At 40.3% G+C, this 21956-nt stretch overlaps 1 protein-coding gene across 11 annotated transcripts in view; it reads left to right on the top strand.

The window, feature by feature from the left end:
• The window catches only part of CIT (citron rho-interacting serine/threonine kinase), a 189838-nt gene that overhangs the window by 122486 nt on the left and 45396 nt on the right, over positions 1-21956 (top strand). For all 11 annotated transcript variants that reach the window (XM_054443447.2, XM_054443446.2, XM_054443445.2 and 8 more), the window contains 4 exons: positions 699-896; positions 10496-10549; positions 17573-17770; positions 18572-18765. In XM_054443447.2, the coding sequence (XP_054299422.1) occupies positions 699-896; positions 10496-10549; positions 17573-17770; positions 18572-18765 (644 nt within the window). The remainder of the gene's footprint in view (positions 1-698; positions 897-10495; positions 10550-17572; positions 17771-18571; positions 18766-21956) is intronic.

The following is a 21956-nucleotide window of genomic DNA, read 5'->3' as shown; positions in this document are numbered from 1 at the left end:
ATTCCTGCAACATCCCTACATGTCCTGACCGTCGCACTTGACCATGATATATGGTCATGGTTGGTTTTCATTTTTCTCCCCACTTGAAGGCAGAGACTGTCTTTCATCTCCATATTCCATTTTCCACAGAAATTGCTGAGTAAATTTTTGTTAAACGAATGATGAAAGATTGAATAGATAGGTGGATGGATGAGCAGATGGGGGCAAGAATGATTAACTTCTAATGTGACATTAAAGCGGATTACCTAATGAGGACACATCAGAGAAAGCGTGTTGAATATAAATAGAATTCAGTCTGTTGTTTTATTTACAATCAAATTGAAAAGATGTCCTTGTTACTAATATGATGTTATTTATATCTGCTTAGCTTTAAATGTTTTTCTAATAAGAGTAATGGTCATCATTTTCATTCGTGATTCTTGCTGTGTGGCTTTTCCTTTTAAAGTCTTCCCAGGCATTTGAATATATATAAGTAAGGGGTGGTTAGGAGATATAGCCCTTACCTGTTCTTACTCCTGTTGAATTCGGAGATGCATGGAAGTCAGGCCCATTTTGTTGCATTTTCCTCTCCTCTATCGAGTGCCGAGAAGGTGGTTCCAAGACCAGGTTTCAGCTGCAGGTTGAGTAGCAGGTCATGTCTTCACTTTCTCTTTTGTTCAGACCAAGCAAGGGTTTATCTCTCTCTCTCTCTCTCTCAGGTCAGTCTAGAGCACGAGGAGCAGAAACTGGAGCTCAAGCGCCAGCTCACAGAGCTACAGCTCTCCCTGCAGGAGCGCGAGTCACAGTTGACAGCCCTGCAGGCTGCACGGGCGGCCCTGGAGAGCCAGCTTCGCCAGGCGAAGACAGAGCTGGAAGAGACCACAGCAGAAGCCGAAGAGGAGATCCAGGCGCTCACGGTAGGTCTGGGGAGCAACATCTTCAGGTTGCTAAAGGCCTCAGCTAGGATGAGTGTGGAAATGGCACTGAGGATACTGGCTCACCCTTAGAAATTCCAGGAGGGAAAACATGATCCACAAAGATATTCAGTGGCCAGGAAATTGGCTTACATAGGCTGCTTCTTCATTGGAACTAGTAGATGAGCTTGGTTGGTTATATTCAAACTTTTCTTAGTATCTTGAAAAATTCCTCCTTTACTTATATATTTTCCTTCTTTTAAAAAAATCATCATTATATTTTAAAGTTTGGTTTCAGTTTGTTTAAAAGTTTGTTTACCTTGGCCTTCTATTTTAGTTTTCATTAATCATTTAAAATAATAATCTTATATCTTATAGTAGTTTTTCTACCATATTTTTACTTTTTGTTTTAGTTAACCTTACTCATGTTACTTCTTTTTTTTTTTTTTTCAAGCTGTTGATTCTGCTTCCTGTCTTTTGTATGCATCTGGTATGATCTGGATGGGAAAAATTCTACTGAATGAAAGATGCTTTCTCTAAAAGGGACCTGGCTTCCTTGTTCTTTCTGAGAGACTAGTTTACTTAGCTGGAGAGTATTGTCAGGAGGTAGAACTTGGAGCGGGGGTGTTACTGGATTTAAACCTTAGTTCTTTTTAGAAGTCTGAAATGGATTTTTTGTGGGGCCATTTTCCCCACATTTGATCATTCCCACAGAGACTGACCCAGAATAACAAAACTCACAAAAATCTGATATGTGAAATGCCAACTTAACTTGAAGGGGGAAATGCAACTGCCAAGTTGACTAGGGTACTCTGGGTGGCCAATCTTCACATTTTCTTTTTCCCATTCAGGGAAGTATACTTAGAAAGTCCCGTTAATCTTGGAAGGCTCCCTGGAGGACCTAGACTGTGAGCATAGAAGGCCAAATGAATTTCAGTGGCTGGTGTCAACCAAGCTCATACATTTCTCATAGTATCATACTGTACCTGCCAAGCAGACAGGCACACACCTGCCTGCTGGTCAGGGTGCCCTCTCCTGTGGGCCAGACACAATACAGCTTGATTGGGTTTAGTGTTTTTTTAATAAGCCACCTAAATAGGTACCTTATTCATTCTGACTCAACTTGGATGCTGTCCCCATTTCCGTCAGTGAACATCTCTAAACCTCTCTTTGATTGGGGTTACTTCCGTGGAATGAATGGCCGTGTACATTCATTGTTTACAATTTACCTAGATGTAATGCACATGTACATCTCTATATCTATATCTATCTATCTATCTATCTATCTATCTATCTATATCTATATATATTTAACGTAGTTGCATTCTTAGAAGTTATTGCCCATTGTTGAGTTTGGGGATCCCAGTATCTGAACCAAACTGGGAATGTGATCTGACAGTGCCAGGGTCTGTATAGGACCAGTCCAAGGTTTAGTGGCTTCCAGTATGTTTGTGCATCCTAGATTTTCTAGGACTTATACCAAGTTCAGATATTGACTGCACATTTAGGTTCCGTAGTCTCTATGAGAACACTCATTAAATGATGCCACATCATGCCCCAAAATTTGCTTTGGCAAAAAATAACCACAGTATGTCTTTGTGTATACTGTCTTGTTTCACAGTGGACTGAAAACTGCTTGGAAAGATGCAACACAGTAAAACAGAACAAAATAAGAAACAAAAGGCAAAGAGAAAATAAGTCTGTAGAAGAAAAAATGGAGCTAGGAATGAAGTTGATATATAAGAGTTCATGCCAAGAAGGCTTATAGACTTGCTGGAGTTGGGAGTTGGATGGGTGGAGAGAGAGAGAGAGAGACAGATAACATTTCTTAGCTTTTAAAGGGAGGCACCTAAATTTCAACCACTATTATATTTAACGCAATGTATATTAATATTTTCCTCCTGTACCTATACCCAACCTCTGAAAGAAAAAGAGACATCAGCAATTTAATCCATATTTAATAAGCCCTTGCTATGGGCCCAATGCTGTGTCTTTAGCTTTTTCTGCCCAGGGGATTGGTCTGTAATTCCTCAAATCTGTTTATTTCAGAGCAGCCGAGAAGGACACATTTATCTTGCTGCTCTGTTGGAACTGGGAAGGAGGGGTGACTGTGTATCTTATCCTGGCTCTGTTTGGAAGGAAGAGGGCATAAAATAGAGCACGTGTCACTGCTCTTTATCTATGGGGAAATTAGTCCTTTAAATCCTTTCTTGCTGCTGGTTGGAATGTGCTGTGTCTGATGGCTGCTGGAAGCTGAGCACAGCAGCAAGTCACGACTTAATTTAGTTAGATGAGATCACTGCCTCAAAGCATCTTCTTAAAAAAAAAAAAAATAAGGAAACAAACCTCCCTTGGTTTAGAAACTAGGGCTCTGTTGCTCTTGCAGATGAAGATGCTGTGGAAAAAACAGGGCTTCTTCAAATGATGGCAGAAGTGCCTTCCTCCAACAGCTGTTTGCAAACCCATCATACGGAAATCCAAACTCCATTTCCATTTGCTTCCGTTCAGTTTCAAGGCTGTGGGCTTTTCCTTCCCCCTTCTCTTGATTATGTTCCATAAACCTGGTTATGGACAGCATGTGTTTGTTGCCTGAATGGGTTAGTTGAATTTGTTCTGAAAAACATCTTTTCCAAGAAAAAGAGAAGATGGTCTCAAAATGCCATACTTTCCAACTTTCTCATTGTTTGAGACCCAAGTTGAGACCCTGCACAAGCATCAGTCAAATTAAATCAGCTGGATCTAAAATGATCACCTAGGAGATTTGTGAGTTTCACAGCAGGCTGTTTTACCAATAAAAGGGAATAGTCAAATGTGCTATTATTGTTTAATTGTAAGAGGCAGCCATCTCCTAGCCTGTGAAAGGGAGCAGTTACCTTGTTTGGCCTCCATCCCTGGGCCAAATTAGATGGAGCACAGTTAAATTAAAGCTCTCAATTGAAGGGTCTTGGCAGTGCAGCTGGGAGCCTTTGTTGCCATTTCTAATGCTTGCCTTTTCTCCACTTTCACTTCACCCATCCTATCAAATTTAAACAGAAACATGCTTTTAAGATACTTCCGTACTTATGCTGGAGAAGAGACATTTCAGCCTGAATTTGATATTTAAGACTCCATCTCAAGGGAGAGAATTTGAGTCTGCACACCTTATAGCACACGATGTGTGATGTGGTATAAGCATCACTCTGAAGAGGACCACCAGGCAAGAGGCGTGCTGTGTGCTCTGTGTACACCGGCCAGGCCTCACGAACACATTTTGTGTTTTTGCTCCTCTGTTCTTTTACTGATTCTGTCAAGTGACTAATGTTGAATAATCAAGAGTTGAAAGCTAGAGACACTAATGAAAGGAATCCTTCTCCCTGCATAACGTGATGGGATCCCAAAGTCATCCTCTTTGATTTGTTAAAATCATGAGTCAGTGCACGTTCTCATTCTTGTACATAAATATCAAGCTCTCTGTTTAATTAATTAGTAAGCCATCGGCATGATAGCCAAGTTGTGAAATCGGGGCACGTAAGGTGACATTCTTGCCTGGTGCCTGCCTTCACCCGGAAAGGGGGTGGGTGCACAGAAGCCTAAGCATTCTAGAATCCTGACCATGGATCCCAGAAGGTGGTCAGACATCTACATCTATACGCTTCTTTCCTTTCTTCAGTTCTGCAGATATTTTGCTCCCTCAAGGCTACATTGTAGTTTACGTTTCTTTCTTCTTCTTGTAACTTCCCTGAAAATTAAGGCATAAATACTTCCAAAAGAAAGTATCTCTCTGGTCTTAGGGGCAGACTGGCTACAGCCTGTCCGTCCACATTTTTGCCACCCAACTCCTAGGTTAGTGATTCCCAAAGTGGATCTGTGGACTCCTGGGTTTCCCAAGATCAGATGGTTTTTTTTCCTTGAGACAGGGTCTCACTCTGTCACCCTTCTCTTGATTATGTTCCAAGGCTGGTGCAATGTCAGCACACTGCAGCCTTGACTCCCAGACTCAAGAGTGATACTCCCACCTCAGCCTCCCAAGTAGCTGGGACTATAGGTGCACGCCACACACCCCGTTAACTTTTGTATTTTTTTGTGAAGAAGAGGTTTCACCGTGTTTCCCAGGCTGGTCTTGAGCTCTTGGCCTCAAGCAATTCGCCTGCCTTGGTCTCTCAAAGTGCTGGGATTACAGACATGAGCCATTATGCCTGGGTGTCAGACTGTTTTCATAACAATACTAAGATGTCATTTGACACTTTTCACTGTGTTAATATTTGCACTGATGGTGCAAAAGCAATGTTAGTGTTATTTTAAAAGAAATAAAAAATATAAAAAATAAATATTTGAAAAATATCTGTCTTAATTTTGTTTTTTTTTTTTTTTGAGACGGAGTCTCACTCTCTTGCCAGGCTGGAGTGCAGTGGCGTGATCTCAGCTCACTGCAACTTCCGCCTCCTGGGTTCAGGCGATTCTCCTGCCTCAGCCTCCCGAGTAGCTGGGACTACAGGTGCTCACCCACCACGCCCAGTTAATTTTTGTATTTTTAGTAGAGTCGGGGGTTTCACTATGTTGGCCAGGATGGTCTCGATCTCTTGACCTTGTGATCCACCCGCCTCTGCCTCCCAAAGTGCTAGGATTACAGGCTTGAGCCACTGCGCCCGGCCAAATATATATATATATTTTTTGAGATGGAGTCTCCCTCTGTTGTCCAGGAGGCTGGAGTGCAATGGCACGATCTCGGCTCACTGCAACCTCCACCTCCTGGGTTCAAGCGATTTTCCTGCCTCAGCCTCCTGAGTAGCTGGGATTACAGGCGTGCGCCACCACTCCCAGCTAATTTTTAAATTTTTAGTGGAGAAGGGGTTTCACCGTGTTGGTCAGGCTGGTCTCGAACTCCTGACCTTTTGATCCACCTGCTTCAGCCTCCCAAAGTGCTGGAATTACAGGCGTGAGCCACTGCGCCTGGCCATCTCAGTCTTAATTTCTAATGTTGCAAGTGTAGGTGGATACTACATAAACAAGAGCTCTTTGGGGTCCTCAGTAATTTTTAAGAATGTAGATATTTATTCTCTGTAGCACCTAATATCTAATTAACACTCACACATTTCGTTGAGCGCATCCAAAGCTTGTCTTATGTGTTTTGCTGTCTTTATGTGTATATTCTATTGCATGAGCTTTTGCCTTTTTGTGTATTTGTTTTATAACTTATTTCAAAAAAACATAAAACATATGACTTACCATTTTCTTACTGTGACTAGTTCAGTAGTTAAGTGCTTACAGTATGTCTAGCAACCACAACAGGGTCAGTTCTACATTTTGTGTTTATATTTCATAAACAGTAATAAATCAGAAGCCATAATGACTGTGGTTCATTATATTAACCTTCAGAGAGGATTGCTTGACATGATCCAAAGGCCCCATAATGGTTAATTTTAATGGAAATGGATCAGTATTAATTACTGAAATTTCGGACTCCAATGGGAGAGTTAAATGAGTTTTTAATGGTGCTGTGTTATTTGAAACTTTGCTGTTAATGAGAAAGTGGAATAGGGCTTCTGTCCCTGTGGATAAGCCAGTGAGCTTTTTTATGGTCACCACTTAACGCTTTGAAGGAGCTAACTCCACTCTCAGCTTCCTGTTTCTGTTTTTGAGAGATTTCACACCAAATGGTCATTTAGAGCAGAGACTGGCAAATTACAGGCCAAATTTTAGTCTGTCACTGTTTTCTGTAGATAAAGTTTTATTAGAACACATTGGAAACAAACATGTCCATTTGTTTACATATCGTTTGTGGCTGCTTTTCTCTAGAAGGGTAGAGTTAAGTAGTTCTAACCAAGACTGGATGCTCTGGAAATTTTAAGGAAATTTCCTTATCTGGCATTTTAAGGAAAAAATTTGCTGATTCCTGACCAAGAGTCTGTTAACATAAGGGCCTTATTCTTTCTCTAGGAAGAATCCTTGCCTTTGGTTTTTGGTGATCATGGAAGACACCAAAGGGGGTTGTGTGGTCCTTGGGTCTAGGCTGCTGCTTGGTCACAGATGAGATTTTGACATAGTGCTGATAGCCACAGTCTTACTTTGGATAAGCAGTATTCTTATCTTAACAAAGGAATAAATCTCTCATTATTGCTGGGCAAAAAGCAGGTAGATTTTTAGAAAAAAAATTAAGATCTGTTAAATTAGTCCATAGAATATAGGCTAGTTATTTAGGAAGTCAATTCTAAACAATAACTTTTTATTTATAAATCTGTGATTCTGTCTATGCAACTTTCTATTTTTTGGTATTTTATATATTTTTAAATTGATATATCACAGTCGTACATATTTTTGAGATACATGTGACATTTTGATACATGCCTACAATGCGTAATGATCAAATCAGGGTAATTGGGATATCCATCACCTCAAACATTTATCTTTTCTTTGTATCGGGAACATTATAATTCTCTTCTGGCTATTTTCAGCAACTAATCTATTTTTGGTTTGTTTTGTTTTACCATCTCTCCAGGGCTCTTCATTCATTTGTGTAGATCCAAATTTCTGGTTGCCATTTTCCATCTGTCGGAAGGACTTTCTGTAACATTTCTTATAGCACAGGTCTGCTGGTGTCAAATTCCTTCAACTTTTGTATGTTTGAAAAAGTTTTTATATTACCTTCATTTTTTAAGAGGTATTTTTGCTGGGTATAGAATTCTATGTGGACAGGTTGTTTTTTTTTTTTTTTTTTTTTTTTTTTTTGCTTGTTTCTTTTGTTTTTTATTTCAGCACTTTGAAGATATTGCTTTACTGTGTTGTAGCTTTTCATGCCCACTCCTTCTCCCCATCTTGGTGAGAAATCTGTCTTTCTTATTTTTGTTTCTCTTAATGAAACATGTATTTTTCTCCGGCTGTTTTTTTTTTTTTTTTTAAGATTTTCTTTTTATTATTGGATTTAAACAGTTTCATTATAGTGTGCTTTAGGGTAATTTTCTTCACATTTCTTATGCTTTGGACTTGTTGAATGTTTTGTATCTGTGGGTTTATGGCTTTCATCAACTTTGGAAAATTTGTGGCCATTATTTCTTGAAATATTTTTTCTGTCTCCTATACTCCTTCTGGGACTCTAATTGCATGTATGTTAGGCTACTTGAAGTTGTCCACAACTCCCTGATGCTCTGCATTTTTTGAAAATGCCTTTTTCTTTTCTCATTGTGTTTCATTTTGGTTTCTACTTCTTGTCTTCTACTTCTTTGTTTCTACTTGTCTTCAAGTTCACTAATCTTTTCTTCTAAAGTATCTAATCTGCCGTTATAAACTTACAATAGTATTTATGGAAAAATAGACATATTAGAAAAAACATCACAGCTCTAAAATTTTTGACTCAGTTATCTTATAGACTTTTTTTTTTTTTTTTTGTTTGAGACGGAGTCTCGCCCTGTCACCCAGGCTGGAGTGTGGCGATGTGATCTCGGCTCACTGCAAGCTCTGCCTCCCGGGTTCACACCATTCTCCTGCCTCAGCCTCCAGAGTAGCTGGGACTACAGGCACCTGCCACCACACCCGGCTAATTTTTTGTATTTTTTAGTAGAGACCATCCTGTTAACCAGGATGGTCTTAATCTCCTCACCTCGTGCTCTGCCCACCTCGGCTTCCCAAAGTGCTGGGATTACAGGCATGAGCCACTGCGCCTGGCCTCTTATGGACCTTCTTATGGAGACTTTTTTTTTTTAAAATAATTAAATAGAAGGATCACTCTTACATCTGCCCTAAACTGGGTTCTGGGTTCTTATTTGGGTTTTCACACATAAGCAAAGGGGACCATATCCACTTTGTCTATCAAGTGAAAAGTCCGTTAGGGCATCTTTGACTCCTCTTTCCTCTTGGCCACACATCTATCAGTAAGTCCTTTTCCTTATGTTTTCAAAGGAGATCTCAGTTTCATCCACTTTCTCTGTTTGGTTTGTTTGTTTGTTTGTTTTTGCCACCATCCTTCTCCAAGCCACCATCATCTCTCACTTGAATGACAGTAACAATACCTTCAGTGGTTTCCCTGCTACATTCTACCTTTGTTCTATTTTGATCCTCTTCTCCCTATAACATCTACAGTGATCTTAAAACAACAGTAAAATCCGTCACTTTCTTTCTTAAAATTTTCCATTGGTTTTCAATTAATTGAATTTTGAATGAAACCTAAATTCTTTACTGGACCTTCAAGATTCTTGGTCTCTGCCTTGGTCCCTATCATCATCTTGGGCTACTTTTTTTTCTTCCTTGCTGTGCTTTTTCAAAAGTTGACCACAACCCACAGAATACATTTTACTTGCAATCCAATAGAAGGGAGTATATATACTGTATTTCACTGTTTCTAAGCTATCTGAAATCAAGGTGCATATTACAGTCATATACAGACATAAACATGTCATAGTTTAACAGCACTTTTTCTTTCTTAATGTTACATAAAATAGTCATAGGTTTTACAATGGAAAGTACCTTAAATTTGATGAGTTATAGTATCTAAAGCAGAAGTTTCCTATAACAGACCTCATGTTTACTACTCAAGGCACATTCCAATGTTTTCAATTCTATCTTTTTTATTCTACTTCATTGGATACAACAAACCAAAAAACCCCACTTGTCATGCTTGCTATTGGGTCACAGCTTGCAGTTTGAAAAACTCTGCTCTAGCCACTCAGTTTTTTTGGTTGTTGTTGTTCATCAAATGCACCAGACCCTTTCCTGCCTCAGGGTCTTTGCAAATGCTGCTCCCTCTGACGTCTCCTGTCCATTGCATGGCTGGCTCCTCATCATCCTATAGGTTTCAACTTACATGCCACCTCCTCAGAGAAGCCCTCCTTGACCATCCCATCTAAGTAAGTTTCTACCTACCTTTCTTATTCTTTTTTTTTTTTTAAACTGGTCCCGATTTGTTTTCTTTATAACATTTGTCCCAATCTGTAATCACGCACTTATTCACTTCCAATCTTCCCTCACCAGAATGAAGGCGTGGGTCATGGATGCCTATATCCTTCCACGGTGTCAAGCATATAGTATGCACTAAAAAAGTCCTTGTCAACTGAAAAAATGCTGCTGGTTTAAGGCAGCTTTGTCCTGGAGAAAGCCTATATATATTTATTTCAAGGCCGATGTAGAGTTTTCTGAATGTCCGCAGCTTTTAATGAAAAAACAACACACACACAAAGTCCCTTTGTCTTGGCTATTGTCCTGTGTGTGTGTTTCTGTGTGTATGTGTGTGTCAGGGAGTAGGCTGGGGAGGAGTCAGTTGGAGGGAAGAGGGAAAATACTCATCTTTTCAGAATGGAAATAGGACAAATGAAGGAGAGTAAAAGTTCATCCTTTATTGCTTTTTTTCCCTTTTCTCCTAATAGTCTCTAGGTGTTAATATAAATGTTAAAAATATTTGTACAGGGTGTGCATGTGTGGTCTAAAGAGTTAATTGTTATTAACACAGCATTGTATATTCCTGTAACTTATTTCTGGTGTTGGGGATGATTTGATTAATTAGTTCTTTGAAAAACAGATGCTGGTGCCGCATTCTCGGCTTTCCAGGCAAATTGCTATTCTCTATATTTGACCCGTAGCATGTAGAATTGTATTCTACCCTATGAAAAATTTATAATCAACTTCTTACCTTTTAGGCACATAGAGATGAAATCCAGCGCAAATTTGATGCTCTTCGTAACAGCTGTACTGTGAGTATTAATTAACCAAAGACGATTAAAATAACATGAAACTAAAACAGAGAAGGAAAAGGGGACATCTCTTTAAAATATTGGTGACTGAGTTTTGATAAGAACTTGCAGCTTGAAGAAGATAATGCAATCAACCTTATTTGGAGTTTTTGAGCCCTAGATAACCTGTTTTTGGGGGTTCTTCCAGTTTTCAAAAACTGAAACCATTCTTCATGTTTGGGGGAAGAGGATAGTTGGAAGGGTCAAAATAATTCTCACTATTAGTGGAACAACTAATAGGTTTCAGCAGCCACAACAAAAATCCCAAGGCAGCTCCACCTCCTGCCCCAATGTAGAAGGTTCCATGGCTAGCCCAGGTCAGAGAGTCCCCTGTCACCAGGGCAGTTGTATCTGTGAGACTTCTCCAGATTGCTGCCCCTGCTGAGGAAAGACCAATGAGCTCTTCTCCTGGAGACCTAGAAATTGTAACTTTCTACCAGGCAAAATTTGGCTTTCTAACATGCAAATTCAAAATCTAGGACTCTTTGGGAGATGTTATTTATATTGAGAGAAGTAAATTCTATGAGTGGATAAGCATCTTCCATAGGTTATGTAATAGAGTAGGGTCAGTGGGAATTCAGTCTATTTTTGATCAGAGTGAAGCACTGAAATAGGCCCCTTTCAGAAGATGGGGATGTTCTCCTTATTCATGTGCCCTCTCTTTTCTTTGGCCTTTTTGTCACTTTATTACCTTCTTAGTCTTCAGTGATCTTGTCCTTGTTTGTATTATTTGCATTTGTGGATTTCCAGAGACACCTCCCAGCCTCCACACACGTACATATTTTATTTTCTTGTTATGAGCTCTTTCTTTCCTCTTTAGCTACTGTAAATGAAATATTAAGTCCTAATGGTATTTTTTTCTTAATTTAGGTATAAAATGTATCTAGTAAAGCACATAAAAATGTAGTAATTTTAAGTATACAGCTCAATAAAATTTTTACACAGATAGACAACTGGGTAACCCCAGTGTAGATCAAGACACAGAACTTTCTCAGTCCCCAAAGGCTCCCTCATGTCCCCTTCCCATCATCATCCTTCACCCAAAGGGTAACCACTATGCTGACCTCTGATAACCATAGTTTAGTCTTGCCTGTTCTTGAATGTCATATAAATGGAATCACAGAGGATGTCCTCTCTGGGGCTTAGCTTTTTTTTTTTTGCTTAAATGGTTTGTGAGGTTCCTCCATGTTGCTGTACCTATCAATAATTTTTTTTTTTTTATTACTGTGTGGTGTTTCTGGTGTATGAATAGAGCTATAGTTTGTTTATCCATTCTCCTTGTTGGTAGACGTTTGGATTGTTTCCATATCAAGCTGTTAGGAAACCCTGTTACACAAGGCCTTTGGCTGTGAGCACTTACGTCTGGTGAACATATCCCCAAGAATTACTATACTAGGTCATGAGATTTGCCTCTGTTTGACTTTAGTAGGGAACTGACAGACCAGTTTTTTGGTCTGTATTTCCTGATGTGATGGTAGATCGGGATGGGCCTGCCTTAAAATGTCTGTGGATTTCCTCCATCCCTCCTCCCTTCCTTGAGGAGTTGGGGGGTGACATTCTGGTAGTTTTCTGCCCTAGGATTTTAGTTTCTTGTTGTCTTCATTTCTTATTTTACACAAGAGTTATTTGCTTATATTACATACATGCGCGTGAATGATCACTGAATAAAATGTAGAGATCATTTTATGACTATGGAATTTTTTATATTACTATTTTTTCCTTATATAAGCTTGGATTTTAAAAAATGTGTGCATTAGTAATCCTGTTCCATTCATCTGGAGTTCTTTTTTCCTTTTTTAGTCTTTTGGCTTAAGAACTTTCTAAAAAACATTTTTTTTTACAGTTTTATTGAGGTATAATTGGTGTACTATAATCTGATGCATTTTAAAATGTGTATATAACTGTGAAACAGCAAAACAATCAAAATAATGAATTTTATTATTATTTTGGATAATAAGATTATCCAAATTTTATTCTTGAGCGATAAAAACAAAATATTTATTGTATTCATCACCCTCAAAAGTTTCCTTGTACCCCTTTGTAATTCATCTTGTCCCCCATTTTAAAAATTGGAAGTTTAGTTTTAGTGGAATACACTAGTATGTAGAATGCATTTGGTTACTTTCTCATGTAACTCTAATGCTCTCTAAATTTGCATTTTCTGGAATGGTGACTTCTAATCTTTGCTTCATTTACCTCTGTGTTCTGTGGCGAAGCCTATGGGGGCCTTCCCAAGTGTGTGTGTTTGAACCTGAGAGAGATGCCCTTCACCCACATTTCAGCCAGAGGAGCTGGGTAACTTAGTAGTCTAAGCCATGGGCTCTGGAATCAGATAGAGTTCAGATTATAAACTGGCCTCTTAGTAACCTATGTGTATTATCCTACTAAGCCTCTGTTTCTTTGTCTGTAAAATGGAGATAACATTGTATACCCTCAGTTCCAATCAATAAGCTCATTGATTGTAGGATGCATAATTTATTTAATAACTGCTCTTTGGGGGCTGGGTGAGGGAAGAGAGAGAGCTGCTGGTTCCAGTATACCACGTATCCACATTTCAGAAATAATACAACTTATGGAACACTGAGTCATGGGATTTGGTAGTAGTACCTCCCTCATAAGGTTGCTGCGAGAATTAAATGATATAACATGCAAACTGCTTGCACAGGGCCTGATCCATAGAAAGTACTAAACAACATTGGTTACTATTATTATTTTATTCTCCTGAGCTTATAATATACTCTTTTGTTTGGAAAATGGCTCTGCTGCTATTTTAAAAAGTTTGAAAACCACTACTTTAGAACAACATTTGGCCACAATAGTAGGTCTCAATTATACTTTTGCAAGTTCAAGACCGCTTTAAAGACACTTCAGAGGAGTGTGTTGGAGGTTCCTTTCTTTTTGGCATTGCCCAAGATTGTCTCCGCTAGGAAATGTCATCTTTGTCATTTAAAAATGAGTTATTATGGGAGTTCCCACAACTCCCATAATAACTCAATTGATAGGAGCTCTCTTCAGCTTTCAAAACGCTCATGCACAGTAAGATTTTCAAGCTCAGACCATTTCTATATTTTGAAGACATTTAAAAAGGATTTGATTCAATCTGGCACCTAAAACCCTACCTAAGTCTGTTTTAGAGGGGAGTTGGTGGGCAAACATATGACACAGTTTTAATTATGAATCAATCTGTCAGCTATAAGATTAAAAATAAATAATATGCAAATAGCTGCCTTCAGAAGAGAACCAGGCATTAAAATAGGATTTCAGTCCTGTGTCTGTTTAGCCTGATGCTCATTATCTGACTGGTTTCTTCGCCCCTAACATGCCATTGGACACTTACCTGGTATTTTTCGTCTCCTGGTCTCTCCTGGTCTTCCAGTTGGGTGTGAGGGGCTCACATCTTCTTCTCAGAACCATGATAGCATTGAAAAACAACAGATAAGCCCAAACAGAGTTCTTTTTTTTTTCTTTTTGACACTGAGAGTAGATCTTTTTTTTTTTCTGGAGATGGAGTTTCGCTCTTGTTGCCCAGGCTGGGGTGCAATGGCGTGATCTTGGCTCACCACAACCTCCACCTCCCGGGTTCAAGTGATTCTCCTGCCTCAGCCTCCTGGGTAGCTGGGATTATAGGCATGCGCCACCATGCCCAGCTAATTTTGTATTTTTAGTAGAGATGGGATTTCTCCATGTTGGTCAGGCTGGTCTTGAACTCTCAACCTCAGGTGATCTACCCGTCTCAGCCTCCCGAAGTGCTGGGATTACAGGTGTGAGCCACCACGTCCAGCTTAGATCTTTTTTTTATATCTTCTGTCTCTCATCTGTAAAAACAGCATATAAGAAAGCTCTGCTGGCCCCTGCGTTGTGAAGATATCTTGCTCATCTTTTTTTCACTGCTAAGATGGAATCAGCCTTTCAGTTTCTCTTTTTTACCCTCTATCTTTGGGGTTAACAGACTCATAGTAAACAAATCATTTGCCCTTGGTGGGTAGAGAATATACCCAGGACCGGAAAGTAGACCTAACAATTTTCCTTGCACATTCCCTGGATCAAAATCAAGAAGGATTGTCCTGAATGGTCAATATATCTTACCTCCATCATTTCAGTTTTCAAAGATCTGAATAAAAAAGTGAATAAACACTTCTATCCGTATTTTAGACAGGCAGTATAGTTCAGGGGGCAAGAATGTAGATTCTTGAGTTTTAGTGTTGAGTTCAAATTCTGGCTTTGTTATTTACTAACAGTGACCTTGGGCAAGTTACCTAGCATCTCTGTTGCTCCAATTTCCCCATCTATAAAATAGAAATAAAATAATACCTACTTCAAAGGACAGTAGTGAACATTGCCTGTTGTTATGCCTTTTTTTAAAAAAACCACAAAGACCATTAATGTACTGCCTATGTCATAAGTCAGTTTAATATCTGTAAACTCAGTAACGTATGTGTGTGTGTGTGGGTGTGTCCAACATTTAATATCATGACTCCAGCAACTTGAAACAAGGTCACAAGCTAAATGTGTTATGGCTTGGGTAGATAGAATATGTGTATAAAAAGTCCAAATCAATTAAAATGCCTTAAATCTCGGCATGGGTACTTTACAAAAACATGTGACACTTCTCTTGTCAAATGGGCAAAATAGAGATGATGACCAAATATAGAACCAGCAATCACAAACCAGAAATATAATCAGAGGCATGAGAACCCTTGAAAACTGGATGACAACAGGGAAATAGAAAGACCCTTCTTATTCCAATGGGCCCATCTCAATTGAGTGATACCAAATTGCCCTTTTTCAAGTGTTTCTTCTTTAGCATTTTATAATATAACTTTGGGAGAAAAAGAAGAGGTGGCAGAAATGGGCTACCATCACAAATGATAAATTGCATTTTTTTTTTGTGAATCAAAGAAAGCAGGTACCCAAAGTCTTAAGTACATCCTTGAATGGCAAGTAAATTATTTTGGCAATGATGTATTTTCATGTGAGCAGACTTTCTATAATCTAGTCTGTTTATTCCCCAAGAGGCTTTTTTTTTTTTTTTTTTGAGATGGAGTCTCTCTCTGTCACCCAGGCTGGAGTGCAGTGTATCAGTTGTGGCTCACTGCAAGCTCCGCCTCCCGGGTTCTCGCCATTCTCCTGCCTCAGCCTCCCGAGTAGCTGGGACTACAGGTGCCCGCCACCATGCTGGTTAATTTTTTGTATTTTTAGTAGAGACGGGGTTTCACCGTGTTAGCCAGGATGGTCTTGATCTCCTGACCTCGTGTTTACATGATACATTAAGGTCAAATAACATTCAAGAAAATTTAAAAAATTAAAAAGGTAAAAGCAGATGAGTAAATATAGTGTTCACTCCCATGTCACAGATGGAGAAACCAACCCAGCAAAGGTCAGATGGCTTATTTGGGATTCCAGAATCCATTTTATATCTTCCAAGCCAGCTCGCTTGTCTCATTTTTCTTTGGGAAAGAGGTAGGGGGAGGCATTAGTAGTTAAATGGAGACATTATGAAAAACATCTTAAGGAATGGGTTTACTATTTACAGGAAGGAGACTAGTTGAACTAGTGGGCATTGTTTATTCATTGTTTCTGGTTTTAGGAGATTTAACATGCCACAGAAAGGGAAAGGCAGGGACCCTGCAAGTCATAAATGTCTGTTAGGAATGACAAACGTACAGATTTTCCTTATTTGTCTTCCTTGATAAAGAAGGTATCTGAGCTAAGAACCTGACCAGATAACTTTTATTCCCCCTCTTGCAGCTGACAGTGTACCTCAAAATCGTACATTAGGAATTAATGTGGCTTTTGACATTAAAAAGAAAATTACTAGACCATTAGACCATACACTAAAAGGTTATCAGCTCAGTTAACAAAATGAAAAGTTGTATCTCCTCTGAGTACATTTGTGGACAAGTGTACTTAATTGATGTTCTTTAATTTCATGTGCCTGGCAAGATTTTTTTAAAAATTGATAATCAAAGAGGGTTAAAATAGGGAATTAGTCATGAAAGCAATGGCAACATTTCATAAATGAAATCGACTCTAGGTTTGAAAATTGGAAACAACTAATAACTGTAGGCTTAATGGCATTTCCTTTTAATTTCCTTCTTTTTGTTACATAAAATTTAATTTACTGCCTGTGTGCCTCAGTCCAACTATTATTAGAAAATTGCCCTTAAACTTCCAAAGTATTATACATAAAAGCTCTCTGCAAGCCGTAATACTAAATCTCAGCAAAGAGAATAGGAAAGCTAAATGTTCTGAAATTGAAGTCATTCTGCTACTGAGCAGGAGAGTAATTTAGCAAACCCTGATTAAATCTCTCTCAATAAAATAACAATTTCATATACATGGCTTCCCATTGTCTGATAGCTAACTGTATAGTAAAATCCATTAAAGTCATGCTATAGTACAGTGTATTGTATTTTCAGGGTTTTTCTGAGTTTCCCTGAAGTTTTTTTCCTTTGTTGTATGAAATTAAATTTATTGATTGTGATATTATTGAAATAACTCCTGGTGTCTTTCCCCGTCAGTCTTCCTTGATAAGAACTTCATTTTGCTTTCTAAGACTATGGCCATCTCCAATAATAAGGTCCTAGAGATAGTGTCATGGGCATTTTTAGCTTAATTAGTGGATGGTGATACCCGTCTGTTCTTAATTTGCATTTTCTTTCCACATTATATTATTTCCGTCAACTTGATCTCATTCGAAGTCGTCCGTTTCATGCAGTGATTACTTTTGATTGCTTTTGCCATATTTTTTAGATGTGTCCTGAGTTAGAGAGAAACTGAGTCTTTTTCTTCCACTGCTCATGTTTAGAGTTAAGTGGGTGGGCATAGGAGCTTGGACATGGCTCTCAAGGTCAGGTGGGCAAACTCATGAGTGGCACGTTGATTGCCAGTGTCATGTGGGTTCAGAAATCCATAGCCCTAGAAGCAATTTCTTATTTGAAATGAATGTGCTTGGCGTGTTACTGGATTCCTTTCCTCTTTTAGGTAATCACAGACCTGGAGGAGCAGCTAAACCAGCTGACCGAGGACAATGCTGAACTCAACAACCAAAACTTCTACTTGTCCAAACAACTCGATGAGGCTTCTGGCGCCAACGATGAGATTGTACAACTGCGAAGTGAAGTGGACCATCTCCGCCGGGAGATCACAGAACGAGAGATGCAGCTTACCAGCCAGAAGCAAGTAAGGAGGATTAACAAGGTCGTGAGATCCCTGGAGGACTTTTAGAAGGATTTTAGGAGGAGTGCTTGGTGCATTCTCCCAAGGGTTGCAACACTGAACCTCATACAGTAATTGGGCTCTTTTTAAAATCATGTCTTGTTTCCAAGTCTTTAGGGTTTTAAAAATGGCTTTTAAAAGTGTGTAGTTCTTATTAATTTTGATTTTAAAAAATAGGGCCAGTGTGGCAGCTCTTCCCTGTCATCCCAGTACTTTGGGAGGCCGAGGCAGAAGGATCACTTGAGCCCAGGAGTTCAGGATCAGTCTGGGCAATACAGTGAGACCCCATCTCTAAAAAAAAAATGAAAAAGATAAAAAATTAGCTGGGTTTGGTGGTGCATGCCAGTAGTTCCAGCTTTTCAGGAAGCTGAGGTGGGAGGAATGCTTGAACCCAGGAGCTCGAGGCTACAGTGAACTGTGATCATGCCACTGTACTCCAGCCTGGGTGACAGAGCTGGACCCTGTCTCGAAAAAATAAAGATAGATAAAAACAAAGTCAAATGCTTTGGGGGATCAATGTAAATGGCTTGATTTTAAGCTTGGTCACTTCCCCTGGCTTTGCTTTGGGTTCTGCCTCTAAGGAGGCTGCAGAACTGGCCCTTCATCCGTTCTTGCCTGGTCCCCTTGGGCTGCAGAAGAAAAAGACAAACTGCATTTCAAACTGTAGTTAGAAACCTGTGCTTTTCTGAAACTGACCCGACCAAAGTAATCTCCAGGAAATCCTTGTTTAAAGACAAGGCACAAATTAGTGCTACTGATTTGCAGACGATGGAGGCTCTGAAGACCACGTGCACCATGCTGGAGGAACAGGTCATGGATTTGGAGGCCCTAAACGATGAGCTGCTAGAAAAAGAGCGGCAGTGGGAGGCCTGGAGGAGTGTCCTGGGTGATGAGAAATCCCAGTTTGAGTGTCGGGTTCGAGAGCTGCAGAGGATGCTGGACACCGAGAAACAGAGCAGGTGGGGCTTTGTGTTTATGGAAAGCTCATGACAGGTGACTGCAGGAGGATTGGCCTGAGAGTTGTGGACAGGGTGATCAGCTCTCCCAGCTGAGACTGAGAAGTTTCCTGGGTCACAAGCCTCCTGGTGCTAAAAACCAGGAGACTCTTGGGCAAACCAGGTTAGGGTGGTCACCCTAGTTGTAAACGTAGATGGTGTGAGTTGGATTCTGTGGCTATGACTGGTATCTGTTTTCCCCATGCAGAGGCCTGGGCATCAGGGCAAATACCTCTGTTTTCTGTGCAGAAACACTCTCATGAGGTTTCTTGTCAGAGTGACCATAGCAAGACATAGCAAGACCGATTACCATTTTAATCCTGGTCTTCCCTCCACCCCGGGGTTCCTCAACCTTGGCACTATTGACATGTCAGGCTGGGTCATTCTTTGTTATGGGGGCTGTCTGTGCATTGTAGGGTGGGACAGCATCCCTAGTCTCTACTCACTAGATGCCACCAACAACCCCCTTCCCACGTTGTGACAACAAATATATCTCTAGACATTGCCCCCAATATCCCCTGTGTCTCCATTGTCCCCAGTTGAGAACCACTGCTGTACAAGAATAGTTTAGTGTTTTTTCTGTTTTTTTTTTTGTTTTTGGTGACAGAGTCTCTGTCACCCAGGCTGGAGTGCAGTGGCACCATCGCAGTTCACTGCAACCTCCACCTCCAGGGTGGGAGGGATTCTCCTTCTTCAGCCTCCCAAGTAGCTGGGAATACAGGTGCACGCCACTATGCTCGACTAATTTTTTTTTTGTATTTTTAGTAGAGACGGGGTTTCACCATGTTGGCCAGGCTGGTCTCAAACTCCTGACCTCAAGTGATCCACCTGCCTTGGTCTCCCAGAGTGCTGGGATTACAGGCGTGAGCCACCACGCCTGGCTGGTTTTTTTTTTTTTTCCTTTCTTAGTAGGAAATGATAATAATCAGTTCAGGCAGTATCGTTCTTCTGCTTTCTCACTTTTGTTTCCACAGTTCCCCTAGTATAGATTTCCCCTCCTGCGGGGCCACAGTGGCACAATGGCGTACTCCATAGCTCTAAGTGTTGCTGGTCACATTAAAGATGTCATAGACTGGAAGAGTTGTTATGACAGTTTTACACAGCTCATGGCAGAAAAGTGTTTTCTCTCTGACAAAATTGGTACGTGGTGACATTTCACAGATGGAAAGAAATGGTCTAGAAGGACGGGTGCCGCTTTCCAGTTTGTACAAAGGCACGATATGGGCTAGTGTGTGCCCCGTGACTTCCTGTCTGCACAGCTGAATTGGATCAATTTTTCATAAACTTGCTCATGTCACCTTCCTCTGAAACTTGCCTTCCTGTGATTCTCTGAACTCCTTAAGCAAGATTAGCTATCCATAGAAATATCGATCAATTCGAATTAGTCTGTATTACACTCACTTGGGTATCTCTCACATTTGCTTGGCCATAGTAGGCTCAACTAAATATGTCAGATGGATTATGCAAAATTCAGTTGAGCTCCAAAAGTTAGGAGGTAAAAGATGAAAACCCTTACATTTCAAAAGAAATGGTAGAAATAGTTCCTTTTTGTAGATCCTCCCAGCTTCCCCACTCAGGGTATTTGCTGATGTGAGGGACTGCTGTTTAAGTCTCCTATTCCAGCTTCCTTCTGAATCCTTAGACTCCCCCATCCTCATTGTAATTTCTGGTTGTTTTCCCGCAGACCCCTTCCCTCCCACCCTCAAGTCCAGCTCCTATCCTAGCTGTTTCTAGGGACCTATGGAGATCATTTTTGGGGTAGGATCTGGCTTCAGCATCAAGAAATACACGACCATACATGGAAGGTATAATTATGAACTGTTCTCAGGAAGACTAGCATTAGTCTGCTTTCATTTCATGTCTGCTTTCAGGGCAATTGTGGAAGATCGTGCCTTTCTTTTCCTTTTTTTTCTTTTTTCTGTTTTGGTATTATATGGGATACTGAGATGAGTAACATATAATTGTTAATCTTTGTCCTCAAGAGCCTAAGAGTCTACTGGAGGAGATATGGATTCAGATATTTAGGAGAGATGGGGAGGCCGAAGTGGGTGGATCACTTGAGGTCAGGAGTTTGAGACCAGCCTGACCAACATGGCGAAATCCTGTCTTTACAAAAAATACAAAAATTAGCCGGGTTTGGTGGCACGTGCCTGTAGTCTAAGCTACTTGGGAGGCTGAGGCAGGAGAATCGCTTGAATCTTGGAGGTGGAGGTTGCAGTGAGCTGAGATCGCGCCACTGAACTCCAGCCTGGGCGACAGAGTGGGACTCCATCTCAAAAAAAAAAAAAAAAAAAAAAAAAAAAAAAAAATATATATATATATATATATATATATATATAGGAGAGAAATACAGTTATGCTTTGGTTACAGAACAAGGTGAGGTTGCTCCTGAGAAGAGAAAGTGGAAATAGTTTTATGGAGATCATAGCATTTGAATTTATCCTTGAAGGCTGAGTAAGATTTGAGTTTGCAGAGTAGCAAAGGAGGGGATGGCCAGTGGAGGAGATTGTATAAGCCAAAGTGTGGAAGTAGGAAGCATGATACCTAAATGGGGAAAGGGAAGTGATTTTTTTTCCCATTTTGCTTCTGGTTTTTCTATTCTTTAGCATTATTTATGGAGACACTCATCAGATTCAAGTTTCACTTTTGTTTTTTCTTTCTTTTTTTTTTTGAGAATGGAGTCTTGCTTTGTTGCCCAGGCTGGAGTGCAGTGGTGCCATCTCGGCTCACTGCAACCTCCGCCTCCTGAGTTCAAGCGATTCTCCTGCCTCAGCCTCCTGAGTAGCTAGGATTACAGGCATGTGCCACTATGCCTGACTGATTTTTTGTATCTTTTTTAGAGACGGGGTTTCACCATTGTTGGCCAGGCTGGTCTCGAACTCTTGGCCTCAGGTGATCCGCCCACGTCAGCCTCCCAAAGTGTTGGGATTACAGGCGTGAGCCACCGCACCCAACCTCGTTTCAGTTTCTTGATGAGTACCCACAAACATTTAACTTTGTTTTTGTTTTGTTTTGAGATGGAGTCTTGCTCTATCGCCCAGGCTGGAGTGCGGTGGTGTGATCTCGGCTCACTGCAACTTCCACCTCCTGGGTTCAAGTGATTCTCCTGCCTCAGCCTCCTGAGTAGCTGGGATTAGGGGCGCACGCCACCACAC

Source organism: Pongo pygmaeus, chromosome 10, assembly GCF_028885625.2.
Source record: "Pongo pygmaeus isolate AG05252 chromosome 10, NHGRI_mPonPyg2-v2.0_pri, whole genome shotgun sequence".
NCBI lineage: Eukaryota > Metazoa > Chordata > Mammalia > Primates > Hominidae > Pongo > Pongo pygmaeus.
The sequence above is the reverse complement of the archived record's forward strand: the minus strand, read 5'-3'. Positions and strand labels throughout refer to the sequence as shown.